Source organism: Eupeodes corollae, chromosome 3 (assembly GCF_945859685.1).
Source record: "Eupeodes corollae chromosome 3, idEupCoro1.1, whole genome shotgun sequence".
NCBI lineage: Eukaryota > Metazoa > Arthropoda > Insecta > Diptera > Syrphidae > Eupeodes > Eupeodes corollae.
In genome coordinates this window covers 126,479,830-126,505,573 of record NC_079149.1, presented here as the reverse complement: position 1 = coordinate 126,505,573, position 25,744 = coordinate 126,479,830, and the positions used below count along the sequence as shown (strand labels likewise).

The following is a 25,744-nucleotide window of genomic DNA, read 5'->3' as shown; positions in this document are numbered from 1 at the left end:
AAAATAATGGAATGGTTTTCAATGGTTTGGCCAATTTGTAAAGCGTACTTTGCGTCAACGCCTCTTCGTTTCTGTTTACCTGCTATTTGAAAATTACTAAAAATTCTATCCCTTCAAAATAAATTTTGTTTACTATTTTTGATTTCTATTTCATTTCCTCATCTCGTCCCCGACTTAAGGTTTCAATAGAAATTCCTCAAAAACTACAAATTTATTTAAGAGAACAACCTCCAGAAAGAAGTACAAACAAAAATCTCAATCAAATACCATTTGAAATAATTTTGTTTCCTTTTATATTTCATTAGGTTTATATATTTTATTTTGTTGTTTTTATTTTTATTTATTTATAAAAAAGAAAGCAAGAAAAATAATTCTAATTCTAAGTGTCTTGGGGGAGACAGAGGGAGAGAGAGAGAGTGAGTGAAGGATAAAGAATTTAGTGACAAAAAGAAATAATAATAATAAAATAAAAAATATTAAACACCCATCAAAATCATCATCATCATTATCAATCATAATTATAATGAAAAAATACACGTGTGTAAAACTACAAACAAAAATTGTAATAAATCTCCTCCTCACACATCCATCTCCTCGTCCTCATTTTCCTTTTACTTATCATTTGTATATATCTTTCTAATTTCTATATAAACTATAAAATAAAACATATTTTCTTATGTTTACAAAAAAAAAGAAAAGAATATAGAAGAAAAATACAAATCATATTTTTAATTATTTTAAACAAAATCATTGATTAATCCAATTTTCGTTCGTTTGTTTTTTTTTTTTGTTTCTTCTTCATAATTTATAGTTTTATGTTTTTGTTTTATTTTTATGAATCATTTAAATTTAATTTTTAATAAAAGAAAAAAATTGAATATAAGAAAGAAAATTAATTTTTTTAACAAGCACTAATTCGCTATACCTATGAAAATTCACGCTTCAGGCGAATTCTCCTCGCGTGAAAAATGAAAAGAGAAAAATAAAAATTTATATCAAAAATGAAAAATTGAAAAAATTAGTTTGAACTGAAAAACTGCAAAAATGGAAAATTGATTCTGTTTTGTTTTTGTGGTTTTGTTTTTTGTTTTTGTTGGTGTATCAGAGAGATAATTTGTGAACTGAGTTTGTTTTTGTTGTTTTCCTTGTATATAAATATATTTATATATATATTTGTATATATTGTTATGTGTTTATTATTAATTTAATATTATTTAATATGCTGCGACGTGACTGCGAGAATTCTGGAAGTCGATCCCACTTGTATCCTTCCACCACTTCACTTCCATCATCTAATTTATTCTTCATCATTTTTGTTTTTCATCTTCATCATCTTCTTCTTCTAGGTTTCCTTGAGTCAAATTTTTGTTGCGGTATTTTTTGTTTTTGTTTTGTATTTTAGTATTTTGAGGGGACTAGTGCTGCAGTACGCCATGAGGTCCGATTACGATAGATCTACAAAAGAATACAGGGTTGAAAAAAAAGACACACACAAAGGGAACGCACCTGTCTTCCCTTCGAAAGGAAAACAAGCCCAAGATCAAGCAAAGGACAAAAGGACAACGATAAAAAGAAAGAAAAAAAAAAGAAAGCCAACTTACAACTAGGAGCTGCTTCATAACGCCGCTGTATCTGATCGTATGTGAATTTAACAAACGCATCATATTGCTCGGCGAGCTTAGTAGTCAGAATTGCATCGTATTTCTCCCTGAGTTCGTCCTCGCGCTCCTTCAGCATCCGCTCGCATATCATCTGCACCTGTTTGAATGTGAACAATGCCTTTTCGGGGTGCTGTGTGGCCAGACTGTTGGGACTGTCGGAGCGACGGCGTGGACTCTCCGGGCCCATTTCGGAGCCCGAGGACTCTGAGTCTTGCATGCGCTCGGCCGACGAGGCATAGGTCAGCTGTTTGCGGCGACTGAGGCGTTTGATTTCGTCACGTATATTCTGGGCCATCTTGTCGGTGGACATTTTGCCAGCGAAAGGACTCTCGGGCAGTAGTGTATCTGCGTCCGAGTTATCGATGGCATTTCTGGAAGCACTTACGGTATTCAAACGTCCGCAGGGACAACGCTGTTGCATTCCGCCACTGAGGCCAGCGCTCATTCCATGATTGACATTCAAGCCACCAGCTGCGGCAGCAGCAGCTGACGAGGAACTTGGTGAGCTGGACGCAGAGGCTCCGCGCCCGAAACCACCACCACCCATCATCGACGAGGTAGATTGTCCAAAGGGATTGCATCGACGCCGTTTGGTTGGACGCTGGTTAATCGATTCCCAATCGAGGGAGCGTTTTAAAGTAGCACACGCCATATTGTTTACTTTATTTATTCACAGTCACAGCAGTACAGTAGTAGCAAAGCAGTTTTAATTTTTCTTTAGACTTGAGTTCGAGACTTCTTCAGTTTTGGTCACCACACAGGCACACAGTAGTCTTCTAAGTCAAAGCAGAAGCACACACAGTATGTACACACCACTCACTCCCGAACAGAGAACAGAACAGACCAACGACAGCAAACACTCAACGAAAGATAGAAGGAACAAAAGGTCTTTACTTCTTTCTTTCTTTTTTTCAAAATGGTCTTTTTCTCGTTTTGGCTTTTGCTTTTTTGTTTGACGTGAACGTGATTAATTTATTCTTCTCGCTCGCTCGCTCGCTCTAACTTTTGTTCTTTTTCTTCGTTCGTCGTCTAAATTTTTATTTCTTTTTTGACTTCTGCTTTATTTTAAATATTTTTCTTTTAATTTTTTGAATATATATTTTGCTTTATACAAAAAGGCCACTTAAGAGAATATTTTTGGAACAATTTATTATTTCCGTTTTATTTGTTGTTTATTGTAGACAAGAATTTAGTGATTAATTCTTTTTTACACTTGAGGATAATTTTTGTTGGATATTTTTCACAAAGTAACTTTTTGTGTGAGGATTTAAATTTTCTTTCTTGGCTTTTTTATCGATATAAAAATTTCAATATATTTTTCTTTTTATTGCAACACCACTCTTTGTGAGGGGAGTGTGAGAAATGAATGAGCAGGGATTTTGAATTGAAATTGTAGAAATGATATGAAAATGCTTTTTGACATCATCTTGCTGATTCAGCTTGGTTCGGTAAGGGCGATGTGTGTCAGAGAGAGGAAGAAGTATATGGTTGGCAAGTGATTTTTGGAACGGCCGGGAAATTGTGGAACATCATGGTGGATTTTAAAATGTGTTATATTATTACACTGTGTATATATCCGTTATACACGAGGTGTGGTGTGTCATCTCATCCAACGCAAAAATCATATATACAAAATATATTGATGGTAACCATTTTGCATAAAACAGTCATCAAAATAATGATGTGGTGAAATTAAAAGAAATTGTTGGGATTTTGTTCATTTCTATGTACACAATTTACATATTTTATGCGTTTTTAAAGTGCAGACAATTTTAAATAAATTTGTATTAATAAAAATGACAAGTTTATAGCTATCTGTCGAATCGAAGGCCGATGACCAAGGGAAATAAATTACTTGCGCCAGCAGTTTCCTCTGTGACTATTTGTTACCGTAAATAGTTCTTCTTGTAAAATGAATACACACCTAGTTTTTCAATTTGAATTCAAAAAAGTCTTAATTTTCTTTCCTTCTTTGTTTGCTATCAATTTTGATGAAAAAAAACAGAAGCGAACTGTTCGTCATCTTGAACAATTAACGAACAAAAAATGACAAGACATATTTGTATATGGAATCTATGGTATTATATCGAGCTGTTTCTTAGGCTTGCTGTACCCTCAAGGTGGCGTTGGAAGCTTTATATACAAAAGTTAAGTAAAAACAACTGTACAATTTATGGTCACCATAGCCAATAGGTGACAGTTGCTTTTCATCTTTCTACAAAGCCGAAATTTATCTCGTTAAATGAATATAAATATTCCAACAGGTTAATGGCTTACGTGTAGTTTGGCTATTTGCAATTTGACGTTTATCACTATTTTTCACTGCCTCACTAAATAATACAGAATCCTAGTGCATTTGTTTTTGGATCAAAATAATAAATAATAAGTCAAATGAATTTACAAACACAAAACATTTCTTCGCTGCGTGAGAAGTCCTTATAGTTGTTGTTCGTGGTTTCACAGCTAAGAATGTAAGACTGTTATCACATTTCTTTTCACTAAAGTTTGACAATTCATCGTAACTCATTTAACACCAGAACAAAGCTTCTATATTTTTAAAATTAACTATAAACAAAATCTGTTACTGAAGTTCAAAAATCATGTTTTATCTTACGTTTTTTTGTTTAATGGCTTCTTCACTAATCAAAACTACTGCTTATGGTGCCTAGACAATCTTAAAGGTATTAACGAATCACATTACATGCATTCAAATTGACCAATTACTTTCTTTCGATATGGTTATAAAAGCTGCCATATTATAATTCCAACCCAACACGCCAAAAAATGCATGTACCTTTTATAACAGTTTCATCTACTTCTAAATCTACTGATTTTTGTTACAGCACCCTATTCCATTCTCATCTTAAAAAAACGTTATGCCAACATGACATCTGTCAATTGTCAAACATAATTGTCATTTGAAATGTTGACGATTTAAGGAAATCCATCTTCGTTTTTTAATCGAAGAATTAAAAAACTCTTAAAATTCTCTATTTTCCTAAGCAATAAAATGTCTGAACAACAGGAATTACAACTTGAAGAACGCGAGGCTCTTCAATCGATCTACGAAGGTGACGATGCCTTCAAAGAAATAAATCCAACAACATTTCAATACAAAGTAAGTTTCCAAAAAGAAGGTATTATGCATCTTTCGAAGTTCTCATTTCATAAAAATCACATAAAATGTTTTATAAAATTATTGACAGTATGGCAAAGATGATGATATTAAGTCTTTTCTTGTGGAAATTCAATGGCCCAGTAATTATCCCAACGAAGTGCCTGTCATCAACATGGATGCGTTCTATAATCGAAATTTGTAAGACCTATCCTATCTAACTTTTCTCTGCCTCTAATCCACTTTTCGTTTTTTTTAGAATCCCACCGGTCAAACAGAAAATCTCATCCCTGCTCCTCGAGGAAGCCGAACAATGGGTTGGTTGCGGAATGACCTACACCCTGTTCGAGTGTCTCAAAGATAAAGTCGACGAATTGGTCGCCGAGCAACCCGACACACCAATTGTCCATCAATCAATCGACCTGGATAATGGAGTGGCGGCCATCAAAATATCAGATTCTGGTGATAAGAAATTACCCGCGAAAAAAGAACAATTAACTAAAGCCCAGAAACGAAGACAATGGGAGAGAACCGATCACAAAGGAGATCGTCCTCGAGGCTATGATTGGGTTGATATTGTCAAGCATCTTTCACAAACGGGCTACAAGGAAGAACAGGCAATGCAGAGGGAACAAAATCTGTTGAATAGTGAACCTGCGCTGCATCCGTTGAATATATAGGTTTCTTTTTTGGGTTGTTGTTGATGATATTTTTTTTTAAAACGACAGAACTTAGACAATTTATTATTTTATAAATTAAATAATTTGAAATTTTTGCAATAAAAAAGATGGAAAAACACGAAAAACGAAGAAGAGAAAAACGTAAAATTAAATTTGGGATTTTTAATATTTTTGTAGGGATTTTAGGTTGAAGAGTTTTTGTTTAGGAACAACTCCTCTTTTTGGTCATCATCGCTAATCAATTTATGATGTGATTTAGCATTGGTGAAGTGATTTTTTTTTATCTCCCCTCAGAATGAGCAGGGTATTTATTTGATACTATTTCCTTTGGAATACGTATTTCCTAACTTATAAAAATTGGAAACGCCACTCAATGATTGGAATGTGGTATACAAAATAGAATGCACTTTTAGTACGAACTTAAATTGTGATATGAACAAGTTCCAAGGTAATCTTTCGTCATTATTCCCGTACCCAATTTTTGAAGATGTGAAAAATACCAGAGAAATGTTGTATTTCCTTATACCGATAGCTCTTACAAGGTTTGTTCTTTTGCTCCAAATTTAAATGCTGTTCCGAAAAAAAACTTTAAAAGGTATTAAAATTGATTGAAAGGATTTTTAAAACTTAACGATTGTTTCAGCCCTCGTCCTGTTTTATATTCGAATTCTCTTTATATCCTATTAAATTATCTTTTAGGTGCACAAATGTTCATAAATCACGGAAAGCATTTTTATAACACCTATTCATACAATTTTTTTAAAAACGTCAATAAATTACTTCCAACAATCAGACGCTCCTTTTATGTTGAAGCCATTGAAGATAATAAACAACTAGACTATGATTTTAAAGACTTTAGAATGGGCTTCAATAAATTATGCCATAAAACTTTAAGCCATTAACTAAAGCCCTAGGATTTAATGAACTTATTTAAATGTGGATTTTGTAATTTTATTCAATTTTGCGTTATCCTTGGTGTTCAGGAAAGAAGCCATTTAGGACCCTTATTGTTTATTTTATATTTTACCAAACTTTGAGAATATGAGTTCAATAAACGACTGTTACTGCTTCAAGAAGACCGACTTTTCTACAAAAATTGAAGCTTATAATTAAAGGATGTTTTTTAAACTTTTAAATTGGCTTACAATTTAGTTAATTGAAAAATTAATCTTCTATCAATATTATTTAAATATGATTTCTGACATATGACTGCTGCGGCTGGGTCTCATTTTCGATAACTTTTTTCAACATTTGGGTCATATACATAAAGATTCAATTTATCGGCTTAGTCTAGCGATTTTGCATATTCCCACAGTGTGACATGTTTCGCTCCGCTGTCTCATTAAACTCACACCTCCTGCACTTCAAGTTTGTTCAAGTAAATAAATTAAGTGGCGCAACAGTCCATGAAGAAAAAGGCCCTAGTGACTTACAACTCTCAAACATTCCTGTGTCCCTTCCATCTCTTGCCAGAGATGGAAGGGACCTACAATTTATATACCGAATCCGAACGGCTAATTTGAGAAAGCACTTTTTCATGACAAGAATTACTCTTGAAGGATTTTTCAATTCCTCGCAGGAGGCAGTACCCGTGAAAAAGTTAGGTGGCACAGGCAGGGATTGAACCCAAGATCCCTTGCATGACAGTCCAACGCACTAGACATCACGCTACGGGTACTAATGTCTGTTCAAGTGATGAACGAAAAAGTCAGTAATCATGGCCCTATAGTGGTCATCATTGCCTGTAAGGTTCTGGCCAGCATCGTTTTTAAAAAAACGGATCAATTATCGCAACAAAATAGGCAGTTTTTGTGTATGTAATTAGAATTATCATCACTCCAAATCTGCAGGTTTTATGTACTACCGTTTCCATGTAACCAAAATTCGCGCGATAAGTATTTCGAGCTGAACCATGATTTAAAAAAAAAAAAAATTCACAGTTTAGAAGCATTTGTCAGGCATCAGACTATTCAAGTTGAAATTTCAACGAAATTTAAAATAAATCAATTGACAGATGAAAAAATGTCCGGCAATTAAAATTGTGTTGTTAACTTAAAGTTCTCCTTGTTGTTGTTTTTATAGGCTGCGTTCAATCTCAGATAGATAGGGTATCCGGATACCTTTTTGTTAGTTTTTTACGTGTAAAGTAATAGCTGAAATGTCAAAAAAGGAATCCAAGAATCCAGAACAGCTGATTAAAGACATGGTTGAATTTCAAGAAACTTTTTATATTTGTTGGTAAACATAATGTTAATTGAAGTTGTATTTAAGGATGTTCTGTACATAATAGACGATGAAGAAGCTATTTGGATCCGACAGGTTGACAGCTTGTAAGTTTTTCTTTCAGATGATTTAAAACCCCAAAGAAGGACCACTCTATTCCCTTTTTTAAGGTTGGGAACATCAATCCATTCTACTGTTCTTGGAAGAAAGAAAAGGACCAACTCCGAGACCAAAAAAAAACAGGCGAAGAACAATTTTTCAAGAAATTGCTAAAGTTCTGGCATATACATATGTATGTGAGGAAATTTAACATAGTTTACGCATAACAATAGTATCCGACAACGGATTCAGGCTGGTCGATTTCGCTGCGGGGCGAGAAGCTCTGGTAGCTAGTACGCAGTTCAAGCATCTTAATATCCACAAGGGGACATGGTAATCTCCTGATCAATCAACCAGATTGACCACATTGCGATAGACGCACGACACTTCTCCAGTATCCAGGATATCCGAACATTCCAAGAGGACAACATTGACTCGGACCACTACCTCGTTGTAGCCAAGGTACGGCAACGGATATCCCGATCCAAGCTAAAACAAGGAAGTACTGTGAGAAGATTCGACGTTAGACGGCTACAATCGCAAGAGACTGCCATGTCCTTTTCCGATCGAGTCTCTAATAACCACTTAAGTAGTCCTATGCTTCCTGCATTAAGCATTGAAAACCAGTGGCAACATTGCCTTGCAACCATCAGAGATGCCGCCTCTGAAGTGCTAGGTTTCACACGGCCACCACAGCGAAACCCCTGGTTTGACGACGAATGCTGGCAAGCGCACGCAGCGAAACAAGAGGCATACAAAACGACGCTGCACAAAAGGACTAGAGCTGCTCGCGAGCTCTACGAGCAGAAGAGGAGAGAGGAACACCGGCTTCTTAGATGGAAAAAAAGAGAGCATGAGAAGCGCGCGATCGAGGAGATAGAGGGATGTCACAACAGGAATGAAGTTCGTAAATTTTACCAAAAGGTAAAAAAAACCTCCCAAGGATACCAGCTACGAACCGAAGCCTGTAAAGACGGTCAGAGGAACATCGTAGTGGAACCACAGTCCATGCTGAGAATATGGAAAGATCACTTTCCCAAATTATATAACGGCGATGACGAACCGAATTCCGCGCAGATCAACAATTCCGCCTACCCGACCTTGACGAAGTGAAGATAGCTATATCTAAACTTAAGTCAAACAAAGCTGCTGGAGCTGACGTCATCGCTGCCGAACTATTCAAATTCAATAGACTTGGTACGAAGCATGCACCAACTCATCTGCAAAATATGGTCGGAAGAAAGCATGCCCGATGAGTGGAATCTCAGCATAGTGTGCCCGATACATAAGAAAGGAGATCCTCTAAACTGCGCCAACTACAGAGGCATCAGTCTCCTTAACATCGCGTATAAGATCCTCTCTGCCGTATTATGTGAACGTCTGAAGCCATTCGTCAACAACCTGATTGGTCCTTATCAGTTTGGCTTCAGACCAGGAAAGTCCACTATCGACCAAATATTCATACTACGGCAGATCTTGGAAAAAACCCAGGAACTCGAAACCGATACCCACCATCTCTTTATCCATTTTATATCCGCCTATGACAGCATCTATAGGGAACAGCTCTACAAAGCAATGTCTAGTTTTGGCATCCCTGTCAAACTTATCCGTTTGTGCAGAATGGCGATGGAGAATGCAGTACGCTCTATCATGGTCGAAAAAGATCGCACCGATGCATTTGATGTAAAAAATGGTTTTAGACAAGGCGATGCACTGTCATGCTACTTCTTCAATATCGTTCTGGAATGAATTGTGCATAACTTAACCGTCAACACTAGAGGCTCAATCTTCCAAAGGTCCATCCAACAACTCGGATTCGCAGATGATATTGTCATAATTGGAAGATCAAAGCGTAATGTCAGTGGAGTGTTTTTGAGAATTGTGACGGAAGCGAAGAAGATGAGTTTAGTGGTCAATGAGGGCAAGACCAAGTATATCATGTCATCAAAAAAGGACACTGAACAACGACACGTCTTGGACAAAACGTCACCATGGACAGCTTAAACTTCGAGGTAGTTAAGCAATTTGTCTACCTAGGCACCGCTAAAAACACAGACAACGACACCAGGGCTGAAATCAAACGTGGAATAACTCTTGCAAATCGCTGTTTCTTTGGATTTAGAAGGTTATTAAGAAGTAAATTTCTCTCTCGAGCATCTAAAATCACCATCTATAAGACACTCATCATCCCGGTTCTCTTTTATGGCGCTGAGACCTGGACCCTGTCAAAGAAAAATTAGAGCGTCTTAGGATGCTTCGAGAGCAAAATTACTCGGGTGATTTTTGGTCCCGTACGCATAGATGGAGAATGCAGGAAAAGATATAACGACGAACTGTACGGGCTGTACAGCGACACTGACCTAGTTAGCAGAATTAAAGTCCAACGGCTTAGATGGCAAAGTCATGTAGAGCGGATAGACATAAACGCTCCAGCCCGGAAGGTCTTCGAATCCAATCCCGATGGACGGCGCAGTAGAGGAACACCGCGACTCAGGTGGCGCACCCAGGTGGGAGAGGACCTCAACCAACTTGGCATCATCATCGTCCGACGAATCAGTTGAATTGTCTATTTATCTACAACAATTTTGACTTCGAAGGCTGAAACACAAATACGCTTTAGCTTCGGCTTCATCTACGTTACAATGGGCCTGCTTCTAGGTTGCTTTGAATGACATTTCTAAAATAGCACTTCTGTCACTAGCAGCTGTTATTTTTTCTCATAAGTTTGTTTTGATTTTGCGGGCAATAAAAAATATGAATTTAAAAATCGAACAATTTATCGCATACATCCCATAATAACCAATGGAATTCCCCCAAAATCAAATGTATTTTGTTTGTTGACATTTTTTTACAGCTATTGAGCTGTCAGGCAAAGCAAATATTCAGCAAATTTGAACTAGAGCTTCCGTTTGAAGTCACATTACGTAACATTATGTTCTTTTTCTTACGATTGTAAAACAAAACGTGAGGTCAAAGCTTAATTGTGATAGCATGCATTGAATTCCTATGGCTGAACTCTTAAACTCTTAATTCAGGAGAAGCCTACGCTGAAGCGTTTTGTGTTTCAGCCATAAATGTTGAACAGCTGAAAGTTATTTTTATTTTTTGACAGCTTGGATAGCTCGTTCAATAAGGTATCTAAAAATCCGCCTATCCAAGATACCCTATCCAACACGAGATTGAACGCAGCCATAGTAAATGATTTTAAGTTTACTCAAATTGTATTAATATATTTTAATTGTAACGATAGTAAACTAACGGATAACTAAATAGAAAGTAATTAGAATTTTGGACAAATATGTCCAGAAAACCATAGGAGCTCACAGTGAATAAACGGACCTAATACTTCAGTTTAAGATTTAAAACGTTGCTGTTCGCATAGAAACAGCTTCAAGATCTTTGGAATCCAAATAACAAAAAAGAAACACACTTAATGTTTTTCAACATCTCTATTATTTGTCATTTATTTTTATTTTTCTTATTTTTATTTTCATGTTCAATAAAATATTTTATTTTCCTTTTTGTTTTTTTTTTCTTTCTAAATCGATATTTTTAAATCTATTAATATCCCTTCTACAAATTATAAATTTAAATAAAAGTCTTATATGTATGTTTGTATCTATATTCTACTCTTAACATTTAAAAAGATATACAACTTAATTTTTAAAAAACTCAATTAAAGCTACTTTTAAAAAATGTTTTGCGCTAATTTTATTGCTAAGAAACATTTTAATTAAAAAATTGCTTATACAAGAAATGCATGAAATGTATTTTATTTCTTTTTGTTTCAATTTTAAAAAATGTCTATTTGTCTAAAATGTGAAATGTTTTGTAGTTAAGTTATTTTAATTTATTATATTAGTGCTAATTTTAAAAATAAAATTAATAATATCTATTCTTAGTGTTTATAAATATGAATATTGCACTGATTTTTGTAATTTTTGTTTCTTGTTAAAAGCCTAGCAAAATAGATTTAATTTATTTTTTTGTAATTCTTATGTGCAATTTATTTTTGAATAATTATTTATTTAATGATGCTACTTATAAGACATTGATAGCTTAAATGTAAATATGAGATTTGTATTTTTTCTTTTCTAACGAAAATTCAATCTATAATTGATAAATTTAAAGGTTCGTTGCATATAAATGGAATGGAGTTAAGTTCGTCTTGTAGTTTGTATAATGTTGTTATTTCTTTGAAGTTAAATCGGAAATACACTTAGTTACGATAAATGATTGCAACAGTTTTTTTTTTGAAAATATCTAAAGCTCTAAAAGTGGCAGATTTTGTGACGAAATCATTCACTTTAAACACAAGGTAAAAGTTGAATTTCAGATAGGCTTTAAAGGCAACTTCAGGAGTAGTTATTGTAAATACATTGCACTTTAAGTAAAAAGTAAAAGAAGTTTAAAAATTCACATTTAAAAATTAAAACAAGTTTTTTTTTTTAAATGTGTCAGTTTTTGAACATTTGTAAATCCTTTACAAAACTATAAGTTTATTTAAAAAAGACTTGATTATTTTTTTTAAACATTTATTTATGGAATTCAACATTCGCTTTTGAGTCCAACAGAGGCAGAGGCGTCCAATTACATGATCTAAGGCATTGGCCTTGAGTTCGGATTTATTTTATTTTAAATAAATGGAAATTAATTTTCAGGGACAACAAATCTCTTTAAGATCTCTTTTCATCTTAACTTAAAGAGATTTAAATTGGGTGAATTTATTTGCTGAGTATAGTTTTTTTCAGTAAGCTCTAAAAAACGCCGAACATTCATTTACCATTGGTTTCACCAGGAGGTAAACTAATCTAATCAAGGGTACCAGCCACGAACCGAACCCTGTAAGGACGATCAGGGGAAAATCGTAGTAGAACCGCAGTCTATGTTGAGAATGTGGAAAGACCACTTCTCCAAATTATATAACGGCCATGACGAACCGAATTCCGCTGTAAGGGAGATAGAATCACTCAACCTAGGCGACGCAGATCAACAATTCGGCCTACCCGACCTCGACGAAGTGAAGATAGCTATATCTTTTTTTTTCATACGACCTTGGGATCCACGCAGGATCCATCAAGTGGCTGTACTGAATTATGCCTGATACGCAGGCAGCACGTAAATAAACGTAGGGAATCGAAAGGGGGGATTTAACCCAGATCAAATCGTCTGCTAGACCAGGTAGATTCGTTGAAAATCCTGAAGCGTCTGGTAGTCCCTATTACGACTCTTGTTGATAGTAGTGCCGTGTTTTTCAGTTTGATCATTCAAAGATCAAGGAGTTCTTGAACACTTTTCTTTGACCCAATACCTTCCAATTAAGGGTGGCCGATGTAAAAATGATTTCTTCAACATCAAGTAAAGATCTTAGTTTATTATTGACCGACGCGGTATTATATTTAGCTATTTTATTCCTCTGACCCAAATCTAGTGAACAGGAATCAGAAATGACTTGAGCGTCGATAAAAATAGCTCGGTTTCCATCCTTCATCACCAGATCTGGTATCCTAAGGCCTTCATTGGTAGATATCCTAGGTTCTACGAGGGTGGTAAGTCTCAGTCTCTGCCTGTAAGGAGCTCACGAACCCACCGATGTTTGTTCTCAACCAGAAGCACCACTTAGGCCAGCTCCATCAACAGAGTTAAGACGTTTTTTGGACCAGTAAGTATCAAGATCAGATCTGCTTCCAATGTTAATATTGCCAATATTTAATCTTCTTTTGGCGGCATCAATTTCCTTGGCTAGGAATGTATTGGCTTGTACCACATCTTCCAAATTAGGAAGGGTTAGCCGATTTAGTCTGTTTAGTATTATACAAGGAGCCATCAGTTTCATAGCAGAAATGTCGAGACCGCCCTGTTTGCATGAAAATATGCGATGGGCGTGTCATTTGGCAAAGTAAGCCATCTTCTGACCTCGTTAAGTGCATTAATATGTGCACTTCCTAATGTTAATTTGTGGTATAGCTGGTGAATGAGAACAATGCGTACGATATGCGAACGTTGCTGGGGTTTCAGCGGTGCAGCAGTAATGCGTTAGGATTAGGATCTAATTCATTGTGGGCCTCTATTTTGCATTTGCCTTCAGGTTTGAATTTAATACCTAGATATTTGAGATGTTCTGAGCGCTTAAGCGCTATTAATTCTTGGTTATTTAGCTTGAAGGTTCTATTTTCTATCAATGTGCTTTTCTATTTACCTTGTCCCTTAATGATGATGGTGTTGCATTTAGAGACGTTGATATGCATGCCGCATGATGAGAGAAACGCCTAAGTGTGCTCGAGTATTCTTTGCAATCGCCGAGGGGTATAAGCGCACAGAATGAGATCATCCGCAAAAGAAAGCTAATTAATTTCTGCAGACAGAATCTTACATGAAATCTCTTTGGGCAGAGATTTCAGAAGATAACCATATTAACATTGGTGACTATGGATCGCCTTGTTTAACACCATTTCTGTCGTGAATAGGACTCGAGGTCCATGTGTTTGTTGTAATTCTAGTTGATGACCTAAAGTAGTAATCGTTTATATGTTCTATGAAGTTTAGGGGAGCGCCATAGGAACGTAGGGTCCCTATTATGTGGGACACAGAATCGTCGATTTAAGCTAAGTAGTAGCTGGATAATGATTGGTGTTGAGATCTAAGAAGCAAATCAAGTAGAGTGGTATTAGTAGCACATCCATCAGAAGCGACAAAGGCCTGTTGTCTTAGGTCAAGTACTACAGCATTAGAAAGTCGTTTGGCCAAGATGTTATGGAACTGACGTAGGACAACCAAAGAGACCGCAATAGGTGGAAGTCGATCGGATCTGACGCAGTGGAGGTCTTCGGGATTAGAGTACGTTCTGGACTCATACCACAAAAATAAAGTCAGGAACGCGGTTTCAAATTTTAGAAGTAAGCCCATCAGGACCTGGAGATGTGCCAATCGATAGCCTATATCGTCTTATTTCAATTGCGGTGATAGATTTGTCAAAAACAATAACGAGTCTCCGCAAGGTCTGTCAGGTGGTTTCGACAGCGAAAGATGTCCCATGACATTCTCCCAGTAAGGGATCATAATTTCTTTAGGAAGCAATCAAGAATTGACTTGATACATTGGTCTTGATGTTTCGGCCAATTTCTTTGGGTAGCGCGGTATTCATTCCTTCATCGTTTTCTTCGGTGACTAGGATCAGAAAATCCTAGATTTAAGTTATTATTTATCCGAGGCATATTATTATTATTTGGACCATCTTTATTTATAATCGAAGGGGGAGGTAGCCCAGAGATCCCTTTTTGGCTTAACTATTAGTTGTCCCGGTTAGTAGAGGAATGTCAGGAATCAATTAAAACAATTTCATCCATCCCTCTACTTTGTTGTTGTTCTGTCGTATTATGTGAGCGTCTGAAGCAGTTCGTCAACAACCTGTTAGGTCCCTATCAGCGTTGCTTCAGACCAGGAAAGTCCCCATTGACCAAATATTCACATTACTGCAGATCTTGGTGCCGTTTTTCATCAATAACGAGCCAAATATTCTCATCTCCGCCCATCGTTTCGAGCTTATCTGCATAGACAAGCGACTTTACATAATCTAAGAAAAAGTAGTCCAGCACTGTTAAATCGTACGACCTTGGATCCCATTCCACAAGCCCAACTTCTCAGAAATGTTAGAAAAGTAAAAAATGTCAGCTTTTTTCTGGCTTTGAAAATTAATGTTTTTAGTAAAGCTTTGAAAAGGGCTCAAGGACAACACCAACGGTATGGAAACCTATATCTTTTCCATAACCTGAAATAAATGAACATTGATCTTGCATTATTAATAAACATTTGGCAGATTTAGACAACACAAGGGACTTCATTTGCAGTCAATTGCATTCTTTGAACGTTTATTTTGACTAAGGCAGAAAATTCATAAATCAAAGAGTAATAAAGTTCAGCTTTCAGTTAAGTTAAAAAAACACGATGAACTGCCAATTTGATAGAAGTAGACTTCACTTGATTAGTTAGGGAGATTTTTCTTTACTAACTTTCCACTAAAGCTGTCTTAATTGGAAAATAATTTTTTGGCAGCTTGCCAATCCAGAAACTTGCCTCACTTTGAAGTCCCTTATTTCGTCTGAACCTGCCCATTCACTGTCTGTGAACTCAATAAGTTTGACATTAATTGTTTGCTTATTTGTTTAAGGGTGCTCACACATTAAGTTCTATTGAGGGGAAGAGTACGATAACTCAGGCGACAAAGTTTAATGACGAACAGTTAAAATCAAGAATTTCTTACAATGGGAGGGGATTTATTTCCCCCCCCGTTTAGATGGTAGGGACTTTTTAAAAAAGTATGTACGTTAAATGGAAACAAGTAATCTTAAGTTTTATACATTTTTTTAAAGCCAACACTTTTGTCTATTAGCTTGTTTTTATTTTATATGGAATATCTGTTTACTATTTATATAGAATATCTTTGCTATCACAACAAAATCTGTGTTTTTTTATAAGCTCGAACATAACAGAGGGTTTAGGTATATTTTTTTTTTCAATAAGAGCTCTGAATAAAAAGACAAAGCTTATGGAGAAAAAAGACATTTTACTTTCTTTTGATAGAAACTACAAAATAAAAGTGCTCTGACCAAACTATACTCAAAGCATACTCGACACATTTCAAGATCTATTCTCTAATCTAATCAGGGATAAAAAAGAAAAACACTTGGGTTCAAATGTCATGGGAAAATGTGCAAAAGATGAGATGCCCAAAATCAAAGATTTTGGAGAGATAGAAAATACCTAATTTACATTTAAAAAAACGGTGTGATGAGGACTTTTCCAAAAGTGCAAATGGTATTCATTTTTATTGTCTCGGGATTTAAATTATAAATCAACAAGTTCCTGAAGTATTTCGACATAAGTTCATTGAAAATGTTTTCTAAGAAAACAACATTGCTATTTTTTCGTTTGTCTAAACTTAATTCCAAAAAGATGTGAAAATAATCTAATTTGAGCAAAATTTGTTTTTTAAGTTCCAATTATTATCAAAAATCTAATTTCAAATGTTTCTAGTTTAGCTACAACTCATCTTCAACATCTACTACACACAAATTCATACAACACCAATAATTATTATTATTAATTTTTAGACTACTTTTTTGAAAAATTTCGAGATTGTTTTAATTGCAAAAATTTATAAGGTTCTTCTAAGGTAAGAGAGTTGCGCATGGAAGAGAGTTTTTGTAGTTTTATCTTTGGGTTGAGTGATTTTTCTTCTTTCTTTTCGTTTTTATATGTTTTAGTATAAAAAGTTTTAAGTTTTTTTTTTGAAAATATTTACATAAAACAGAAATATTATAAAATATATAAACTAAAATACAAAAGTTTATTTTTAATTTTTTGTTGTTTTACTAAGTAAGATATGTTAAAACATGTTAACTAATTAATTTAAAATATGTATCAAATAAATACCTAAGGTATTTTACAACTTTTGGGTTAGCAATTAAATGCATAATAATATTTTCTAAACTATTAAAAAGTTTTTAATTAGCAAGCAAAATAAGAAGTATGTATATTTTGGGATTTGTTTCTAAACAAATGTATAGAACAAATAAAATACCAAAGGGATTATGTAAGATATTTTGTTGTATCTTTAAGGTAATTTAAAATGTGTATATTATTTGTTTGGGTTTTGGGTACATACGAGTTTCATGTGTAATTGGTCCGTGGTGTTGATTTCTTTTTGTTGTTCTGGTTGTTGTGTTATTGGCCTACTGAAAATATGCTGGAACCAGAGTCCGCATAGATTTCCTATGCTTTCCAATCGAGGCGAAACTCGTCAACCATCAAAAGGTGTTTGTTGACAAACCAACCTAATTTCAAATTGACTTAGATTAGCTCCCAAAGGAAAAAGAACCACAGATTGACTTACCCTCTTGCTGAGCCATGCTTACAAACTCCTGCCACTTGCCTTGAACTTCCCAGTATTTCTCTTTGATTTGATTCCGATCCTGCAAATAGGAAACAGCAAAGAAATAAGCTTTAAGAACGTCCTGTTGTCGTGTATCGAAGTGCAGATACACGCCCAGGAATCTCTTGCTCTCGGCAATGATGAAGCGTTCATGAGGATCGAAGGATGAAACTATGTTCTCTAAGACATGACTAGTTTTGAATTCATCAATCAGATGCTTTGCCGAGAGACCCAAATGAATGTTCAACGATACAGATACAGTCTGGCCGATAGTCACTCGCTCCAGTTTATTGACTTGTTGCGGCGATAGAAGCCGACCAGAGCGGAAAAATTCCTCGAGGGCTATGAGATAGCGAGATTCGTTGAAGGTTCGCAGACAAACAGCTTTGACGGCTTTCATATTGGCATAGAGATGTAAAAAGATCACAATCGCAAAAACGGTGTAAAGCATCCTAAAAAGAATCACATACAATCAAGTTCATGTCATCAACTCACTTTTCGCTTCTACTTACGTTTGATTTTTAATAACAGTCAATAGATACAGACCACAAAAGGAAGCAATTAGATTCACACAAGTCTCCTGAGAACTGTCCTTCGAAGCGACATCGGCCAAATTGCCACGCACCGCATGGTGTTGTGTGAGAGCAGCTCGTGTCGCTCCTCCAGCCACTCCAACTATCGCCTTCAAAACAGTCGTTGAGCAAAGGATGTAAGTCGAGTAGAGTGGGTATTTTGGAAGAATATAGATTTCAACACCCATTGCAACGTCATTTATAAAATCCGCTCTCAGTCTCCATTTCTTCGAGTCCACATCGAGTTGGGAGCCCTTCCACCACGAGAACAATATCCTCCCGATATGACCACTACCCTCTTTGAATATCCATGTTACGGTGGCTGAATAGGCACTCACACTATCACTGCCCACTCCAATGCCTTTAAGTATTGCATGTGTACAAAGTGTGCCTGGCAAGAGAGACAGAAAGTGGAAGTGGAAGTCGGACAATGACAATTTGGAATGGACATGAACTAATTTTATTAAATGCTTACCGCATATTGTACTGCAAAATGCCTGCACTGTGTCCCATATTTGATATGCAGCATAGTCTTCGCTTACACTATCCGGATAACCCTTGGGGAGGAATATTTTTTGCAACAGACGGAATAGGAAAAACTTTTCCCGGATTACATTTCGGTCACCCTTCAAGGGGACTCGCACTATACTGTTTTGATCTGAAAAAGAAAAAGAGTTTACGAGGGTTGTTTTTTTTTATGTTTTATTCAGATTAAAAGTGAAATAAATAATTGATAAGATCACGTTTTACATTTTCTTTATTTAAGACAAAGTGAATGAATGTTAAAATGCCCTCTCATTAGAAATTGCAACTTGGAATATTTCTTCTTTTGCCACTTGGGACTTTGTTCTGGGATTGGGGGATTTTGTTTTAGGCAAATTGAATACAAACAGAAATTGATTATTTTGTTTCTTGGAATTGAATGAATTGCATTTTGATGTCAGGGCTGGAGAAGTCCTATTGGGAATGTAGGGAATACATTCAATGCACCAATTATTCTGATTTTGTTTTAAAGTCTTTTGTACTTAGTCCTATGAGAGTTGTAGTACTTTTTTGTTTTATTTCTTTAAAACTTAGATGCGACGAAATATTGGTATTTTTAAGGATTTTATTTTTATCGAGAGACAAGAAGTCTAAAAATAGGACGCTTTGCTTTAGGTGTTTGCGATTTGTGACTATAAAAATGCAATCAACAAGATACAATCCAAGTGAACGTCCACCTTTCAAGGGCAGTTATTTAGCTTACCAAGAAATGTTCACTGAAGTCAATCAAGAGCCAAGTCATATCTTACTCGGAGCTCTATGGGTCCATTGTGCGAGGATATGATTAGGATTAGGTTATGTTGAAGTTCGAGGAAGATTGGTATAGATTAAGGTTGCGTCCCTTGTCGTTCCAATCTTTACATAAATGATGAGCTGATACTCATTCTGTTCGTCAAGTTTTCATTGAGTTGTTACTTACATATTTTGCAGGTATTTTCTTAATCAAGTTTAATAGAAATGAACGGCATCAAATTTGATTTTTATAAAAGAAACTCGGGTGTGACCCAGGGATAGATTTGCTCCCCGACTATTTTTTTTATTTTTTGAAAATTATCTTTTGTTTGAAAGTTTTAATCCACTTAATTGTTTCGATGATGAAAAGTACCTTCAGCTTTCATAATCGTTTTTAAATTCTCACCCTCTTCCCTTTGGATGTGGACTACTAACGGGAGGTTAAAGATATGCTTATTAAATTTTAATCTTCACAGCATTGTCCAATTTAAATGCTTCGAGAAACTAATACTGTCTACTGTTGCAAAAGCGTAACCCTCTCCCAATGCCACTATAAATGGATGCAACTGGCATCGAGGAGACTGAACAGTTTTCAGTTCTTGGTTCGTCCATTATAATCCATCTCTTGTGGAGTGATCACATTTTTGACATCGCCAAAATGATGCTAAGTGTTTAAGTCTTCTCCAAAGATTCAAAAAGTTTGTTACCCTTTCCAATATGGCTGTAATTTATAAAGCTTTTATTCGTCCAAAACTCGAGTATAATTCTCATATAAGGGTTGGTACTTGAGTCTTTTTGATGTAGGTAATCGTAAAGAGATCTCTTAAAATAAAAGGCGATCGTTCTCTTACCGAGATATTTGCTTTGGCTTTGAACATCACCGTTTTATCGATATTTTTACAAACAATGCTATAGGGAAACAAATTTTGACGCACTGTCACGCTTTAACAAGCTAAATTTTTTCCACTCATTACAATGGGCAGGTTCAGCCAACATAAGGGACTTCATTTGCAGTCAACTTCATTATTTGAACGTAAGTTTTGACCAAGGCAACTGGTTAGTTTTTCAAGAGTCACGAATTTCAAATTCAAAACTTTACTTAGCAAATTAAGTTGATAGTACAAAAAGTACCAACAAAATTACTGTCTTCAAAACACTCCTCAGGCAAGCTACAAGTCAACCACGATTTCTATTTTGTATTGTAAAGAAATGTAAGTTATTTCTTTTAAAAATTGATAAGGAACCCTTTTACAGAAAGCATTAAATGAAATTGTACAGAAAAAAAAATAAATCATTGAGTAATAAAGTTCAGCTCTCAGTTACATGAAATAACATTATCAACTGTCATTTTGATGGAAGTAGACGTCATGACTTGATAGGGAGATTTTTCTTGACTAACTTTCCAGTCAACTTTCCAATAAAGTTTCCCTAATTGGAAGGCAATTTTTTGGCAGCTGGCCAATCAGATACTAGAAACTTGCCTTACTTTCAAGTCGCTTAGGTTGTCTGAACTAGCCCAATGCTTAGATATTCAAAACTTATGTACAACAGCATCTCCTTTCCAATCGTATCCTCTTTTTCTAATTGTTCACACTGTTAAAGGGTATTTAAAACCCCTTGAGTGCGCGCACAGTATAAAACAAATCTTAAAAATATAGGAACTATTTCTAAACAGACATCCTGTATGTCCACAAACAGTGGTACATTTTATTTCTTTTTCTTAAAAATATTCTGTAAGATTTATCAAGGACTGACAGTCTGCTGTTTGTGGTTTTAAAAAGTAGCTATCGAAAAATATTTGTATGCTTAATTCTATCAAATTGTGAGAAAAAAGGTCTTTAGCAAAGGTTGATTTTTGTGATTTTTGTAGCTATTATCTTTTTGGCAACACTTGTTTAAACAGCTGACGCACGTTTCGTGTTTTTTCACTGTCAAACATCTTCAGTTTGGACTTGAATTCAACAATGAATCGTTTTACAAACGAACAACGCTGGCAAATTACTGAATTTTATTTTCAAAATGCGTGCTCTGTTAAAAAAGTTCATCGCGCGCTTCTTCCATTTTATGGTCAGTTTAATCGACATACTGAAGCGACTAGTCGGGCTATAGTGACTAAATTTCGCACCAAATGTATATTGTTGGACATTAAACTACCAAAATCTTTACGTAGAGTGCGAACTGAGAAAATATCGCAGCTGTATAGGCCAGCCACCATCAATAATCGATTCGTCGCCATTCGCAGCAATTGAGCCTCTGGTACTCAACAACACGGACAATTTTGCTGAAGGCTTTAGGTGTGATGCCTTTTTAAAATACAGCTGGTGCAATAATTGAGGCCGAGCGACCTACTGCGAGGTAGAATTTTTGGTGAATGGGATCTGGGAAAGTTGGCAGAAGATCCACTTTTTTACCGAAAAATTGTGTTCAGTGTCGAAGCTCATTTTTGGCTCAATGGGTACGTAAATTAGCAGAACTGTCGATTTTGGAGGGAATATCAGCCAGAAGCATTGCAAGAGCTACCAATGCATCCAGTCACAGTTTGGTGTGGTTTATGGGCTGATGTGAATCGTAACGCAACTGTGAATGGTGAGCGCTACCGTGAGATGATATCCAGTTTTTTTTTGCCCATAATGCAAGAGCTTGACTTGACTGACATGTGGTTTCAACCAGACGGTGCCACATGCCACGTGCAACAACGGACTTATTGAGAGGCGACACACAATAAAGTTTGGGAACAATGTTTTTTGGGGTCTGTTATTGGGTTGCTTATTATTTGTGTTGATCTTCCAAATTTTTTATCACCATCTTTAATGTCACTAGTCAGTAAAATTAAGATTGTCTAAGAAATAAAACAATACTTTTTAAAAGCATAAAGTTGATTCGAATTTCTTTTTTTTTAAAATACGGACTGAGGTTAACTCTCAGTACTGGTTTTGAATTCAAAACTTGACTTCAACTATCTGCTTTAATTTTAAAAATACCCGTTTTAATATAACTTTAATATTTGATCGATATTTTTCAAAAGGTCAATTCGTTAAAAAACAAAAAAGTAGTTCAAAACGTTTTTCAAAACATTGTAAGCAGAAAGTTTTCAGCGTTTCTTTAAAATCGATCAATTTAATTGTACGAGTTACTACTTGAACTTATTTTTTTTTTTGGGAATTTCACTTTGAAGATTTAGGTTTTTAACTTTGGGAATTTTCGATCAGAGAATGTGTGAAAACGTCACTAACCCAACTGTTTAGGGTTAAAATTTCGTCAACATAATAAACAAATATTAGTACCTATTTTCTAGTTTGGAAATTAGTCCATAAACTATCGAACGAACTTCTTTACTTTCAATTGTTTTATATCACATTATTCTCAGTCCTAAAAAAGTGCTTCTCTGCTTTACAAATGTTTTGTTTACACGTCATAGCAACTGTACATTGCATTTAATGACCTTGTCAATAAAGATTAAAAATTTAAATAACTTTAACTCGTGGCGCTTTGAATACAATAAAGTCGACAAGTATAACATACGTAAGCATTATTTGCAAAGCTATTTCGAGTTCCAAACAAGAGGAGGTTAACTTTAAAATTGAAAACAAGTCGATTTTTCATTAAAAAGGTTTTATTTTACATTTCAGTGATTGAATTCGTATTTTGGGACAAATGAGGGAAAGAGGATTTAAAATAATTAAAAAATATATGTATTCAGTCCTCTCGTAGGTATGATGATGCTATTTATTCAACTGAATCAATCGTAAAAAACAAATAAATTCCATAAATAAAAATTCTATAGAACCTAAACACACTGAAGTCGTAGCAGTGTTATAGATGAAATCATAGGTATCAACAGATTTATTTACATTGAACTTGAGATGTAAATGGAGGCACGTAACTCCACTTGCAGGAGTCGCAATCACCAGAACCACCACCACTACTGATGATGATGACGGTCTATCTTGATTGAGGCACCGCATCGCTCACAGAGGTTTCGAACGGACGGACAAACGGGGCTCGAGTGCTCGACACTCAAGTGGTGCCTCATCAATTACAATTTTTTTTATATAGGTATACATTTTATATTTGTGCCAAGTCAAGCACTATACCTACTTCCGCTCCACACTTACCTGCTGGTGTCACATAAAGGATCTCCTCCCCCTTAGTTCCGTATTGTTCTCTGAAGTGCACCTTCATAGCTTAACCACTATAATTCTCACAATATAGCCAACAGAACAGAAAAATAGAAATAAAACAAGAGGAAACTACTTCACAACCCACTTGAGATGCAACAACGCCGCCGAGTTATTTAGAATTATACACGAGACGAACACACAAATAAAACAATGTTTTTCTATTCCCGATTCTCTCCTGATGAAAATGAATGTTGGCATACGGAGCACAGTTTATGAGTTTTGTTTTCGTTCCTGTGGATAAACTTTGGCGTTATTTTAGGCCTTAATTTGATGGTCCTTTGTCGTCGTCGTCTTCCCTACACAATAATTACACAATCCTATTCCAATCCTTACGAACTTCTTACTTATTTCTATTGACTCTACACTACTCTACACATGAACTATCATTTAATTGACTTTAAAATCACAGAATTTATTTTCTTTTCGACCAATTGGAGGCTTTTATTGATTTCTTAATATTTTATTAACTTTATTTTCAAAGATTGTTTAAAGTTTTGGTCGTGTTTTTGGTTTGCGTTTGGTTTGACTTTGATGATGGACCGACTACAGTGCAGGTGAGAAAAATTCTGCACTTGTTTTGACGTTTCCATAACAAAATTTTGTTTGACATGGCGCGGATTGGCAGTGTCTATGAGTGCAAGAGAGATGAGTAGTTGTTGGTGGACAGCTGTTCGTTGAGTTTGCGTGATGGAGATGATGGTGCGTGGTGGATATGAGTTTGTTTACCAACAAAAATGAACACGTTTTGGTTTGTGCCTTGGGTTTTGTTTACATCGATTTTAACGAAACACGTGCTATTTAGGTGAGTTGAGGGCAGTGCAATTGCACTTGTTTGTTTTTAAAAGTACAGTGGATGCGGAAAATTAATGGACGGAAATTAAAGGATGTTAAAAGAAATTGGATTTTGTAAAGACAGTTGTAATTTAAATAACAATTTAAAAAACTAAAATCTGATTTTTTAGTTTAAAAACTCTTTACCAATAACTTATCTTCTTATCTTAACGAGTGTAGACCTGTGTACCTCTAGCCTGTCATTTTGACAGCATAAAAAAAATATTTGACAGGTCAAAAGAGTTAAGATATGTTGTGATTGGCAATATTCTATTTTTTCAATGTTCATCATTTTACAAATGACTTAAACACAAAATTTTAAAAGGATCTAAATGTTTAACTTGACTTGATGCTTTCAAGTCAAGTTAAAAATGTCTGACATTTTACGGTGTTTCAATGTCCCTAGAATAATTTTATGCAACAAAGAATAAAGAACATAATTTTTTTGACATCTGGTGTAGAAAAGAATCGAATTATTTTATTTGCCCTTTTAAAATTTTGTGTTTTAGTCATTTGTAAAATGAAGAACATTGAAAAAATAGAATATTGCCAATCACAACATATCTTAACTCTTTTGACCTGTCAAATATGTTTTTTTTATGCTGTCAAAATGACAGTGGGAAATTGGTTTTGAAAAGTTGAAGTATCTACAATCCAATTAAATATTTACGTTAGTCTTAAATGTTATTCTTATTAAGGTTAAAGTTATAGCCATTATTGAAATCAACTTCGACACATTTTTAAATGGATATCTGACTGTGTTTAATTTTGATAAAAATACAGATTATGTATTGATCAATGGGAAAACTTTCAAAGAATTTTGGTTTTGAGAAAAAAGGTATATTTGCACACTTATGCAAAGCGAACATTTTTTGTTTTCCGGATAGAAATTCGTTTTCGTAAACAGCTGATTCTTTTTTACTTACTTACTTAAGGTGGCGCTACAGTCCTTTGTGAACTAGGGCCTCACCTAACAAACTTCTTCGCGGTCTTCCTCTACTGCGATGTCCTGTGGGTGTGGATTCGAAGACTTTACGGGCCGGAGCATTGGTTTCCATGCGCTCTATTTGACCCAGCCATCTTAGTCGTTGGACTTTTACCCTTCTGGCTAAGTCTACGTCGCTGTACAGCTAGTTGTTCCACCTTCTCCTCCACTCCTACCCTTCGATACATACG

The 25,744-nt window shown here is 35.3% G+C and overlaps 3 protein-coding genes across 4 annotated transcripts; 1 reads left to right on the top strand and 2 right to left on the bottom strand.

Annotated features, from left to right (window-relative positions):
• Nucleotides 1-276: 276 nt before the first annotated feature.
• Nucleotides 277-3,041, bottom strand: LOC129950303 (akirin). Its single transcript, XM_056062200.1, has 2 exons — nt 1,602-3,041; nt 277-1,455 (listed from the first exon to the last, which is right to left on the bottom strand). Exons 1-2 carry the CDS (start codon nt 2,311-2,313, stop codon nt 1,445-1,447), a joined length of 723 nt encoding a protein of 240 aa, XP_055918175.1. The 5' UTR covers nt 2,314-3,041; the 3' UTR covers nt 277-1,444.
• Nucleotides 3,042-4,564: 1,523 nt separating this feature from the next.
• On the top strand, nt 4,565-5,608 carry LOC129950138 (RWD domain-containing protein 4). The gene is made up of 3 exons (XM_056061973.1): nt 4,565-4,779; nt 4,868-4,977; nt 5,036-5,608. Exons 1-3 carry the CDS (start codon nt 4,672-4,674, stop codon nt 5,454-5,456), a joined length of 639 nt encoding a protein of 212 aa, XP_055917948.1. The 5' UTR covers nt 4,565-4,671; the 3' UTR covers nt 5,457-5,608.
• An 8,612-nt stretch (nt 5,609-14,220) lies between these two features.
• On the bottom strand, nt 14,221-24,285 carry LOC129952378 (RUS family member 1). 2 transcript variants are annotated; one of them, XM_056064934.1, is made up of 6 exons: nt 23,823-24,285; nt 23,672-23,748; nt 18,757-18,939; nt 18,222-18,672; nt 17,671-18,161; nt 14,221-17,611 (listed from the first exon to the last, which is right to left on the bottom strand). In XM_056064934.1, exons 2-6 carry the CDS (start codon nt 23,736-23,738, stop codon nt 17,550-17,552), a joined length of 1,254 nt encoding a protein of 417 aa, XP_055920909.1. In that variant the 5' UTR covers nt 23,739-23,748; nt 23,823-24,285; the 3' UTR covers nt 14,221-17,549. The 2 variants fall into 2 exon arrangements, with proteins under 2 accessions (XP_055920909.1, XP_055920908.1); XM_056064933.1 differs by having other exon boundaries at nt 23,672-24,285.
• Nucleotides 24,286-25,744: the final 1,459 nt, after the last annotated feature.

Coding starts and splice junctions, on each gene's coding strand:
- LOC129950303 (XM_056062200.1), bottom strand. CDS start 2,313: ATGGCGTGTGCTACTTTAAAACGCTCCCTCGATTGGGAATCGATTAAC.
- LOC129950138 (XM_056061973.1), top strand. CDS start 4,672: ATGTCTGAACAACAGGAATTACAACTTGAAGAACGCGAGGCTCTTCAA. Junction 4,780..4,867: donor CAACAACATTTCAATACAAA/GTAAGTTTCCAA, acceptor AATTATTGACAG/TATGGCAAAGATGATGATAT. Junction 4,978..5,035: donor GCGTTCTATAATCGAAATTT/GTAAGACCTATC, acceptor CGTTTTTTTTAG/AATCCCACCGGTCAAACAGA.
- LOC129952378 (XM_056064933.1), bottom strand. CDS start 23,738: ATGAAGGTGCACTTCAGAGAACAATACGGAACTAAGGGGGAGGAGATC. Junction 18,940..23,671: donor CCTTTATGTGACACCAGCAG/GTAAGTGTGGAG, acceptor TTTCTTTTTCAG/ATCAAAACAGTATAGTGCGA. Junction 17,612..17,670: donor AAGCATGGCTCAGCAAGAGG/GTAAGTCAATCT, acceptor ATTTGAAATTAG/GTTGGTTTGTCAACAAACAC.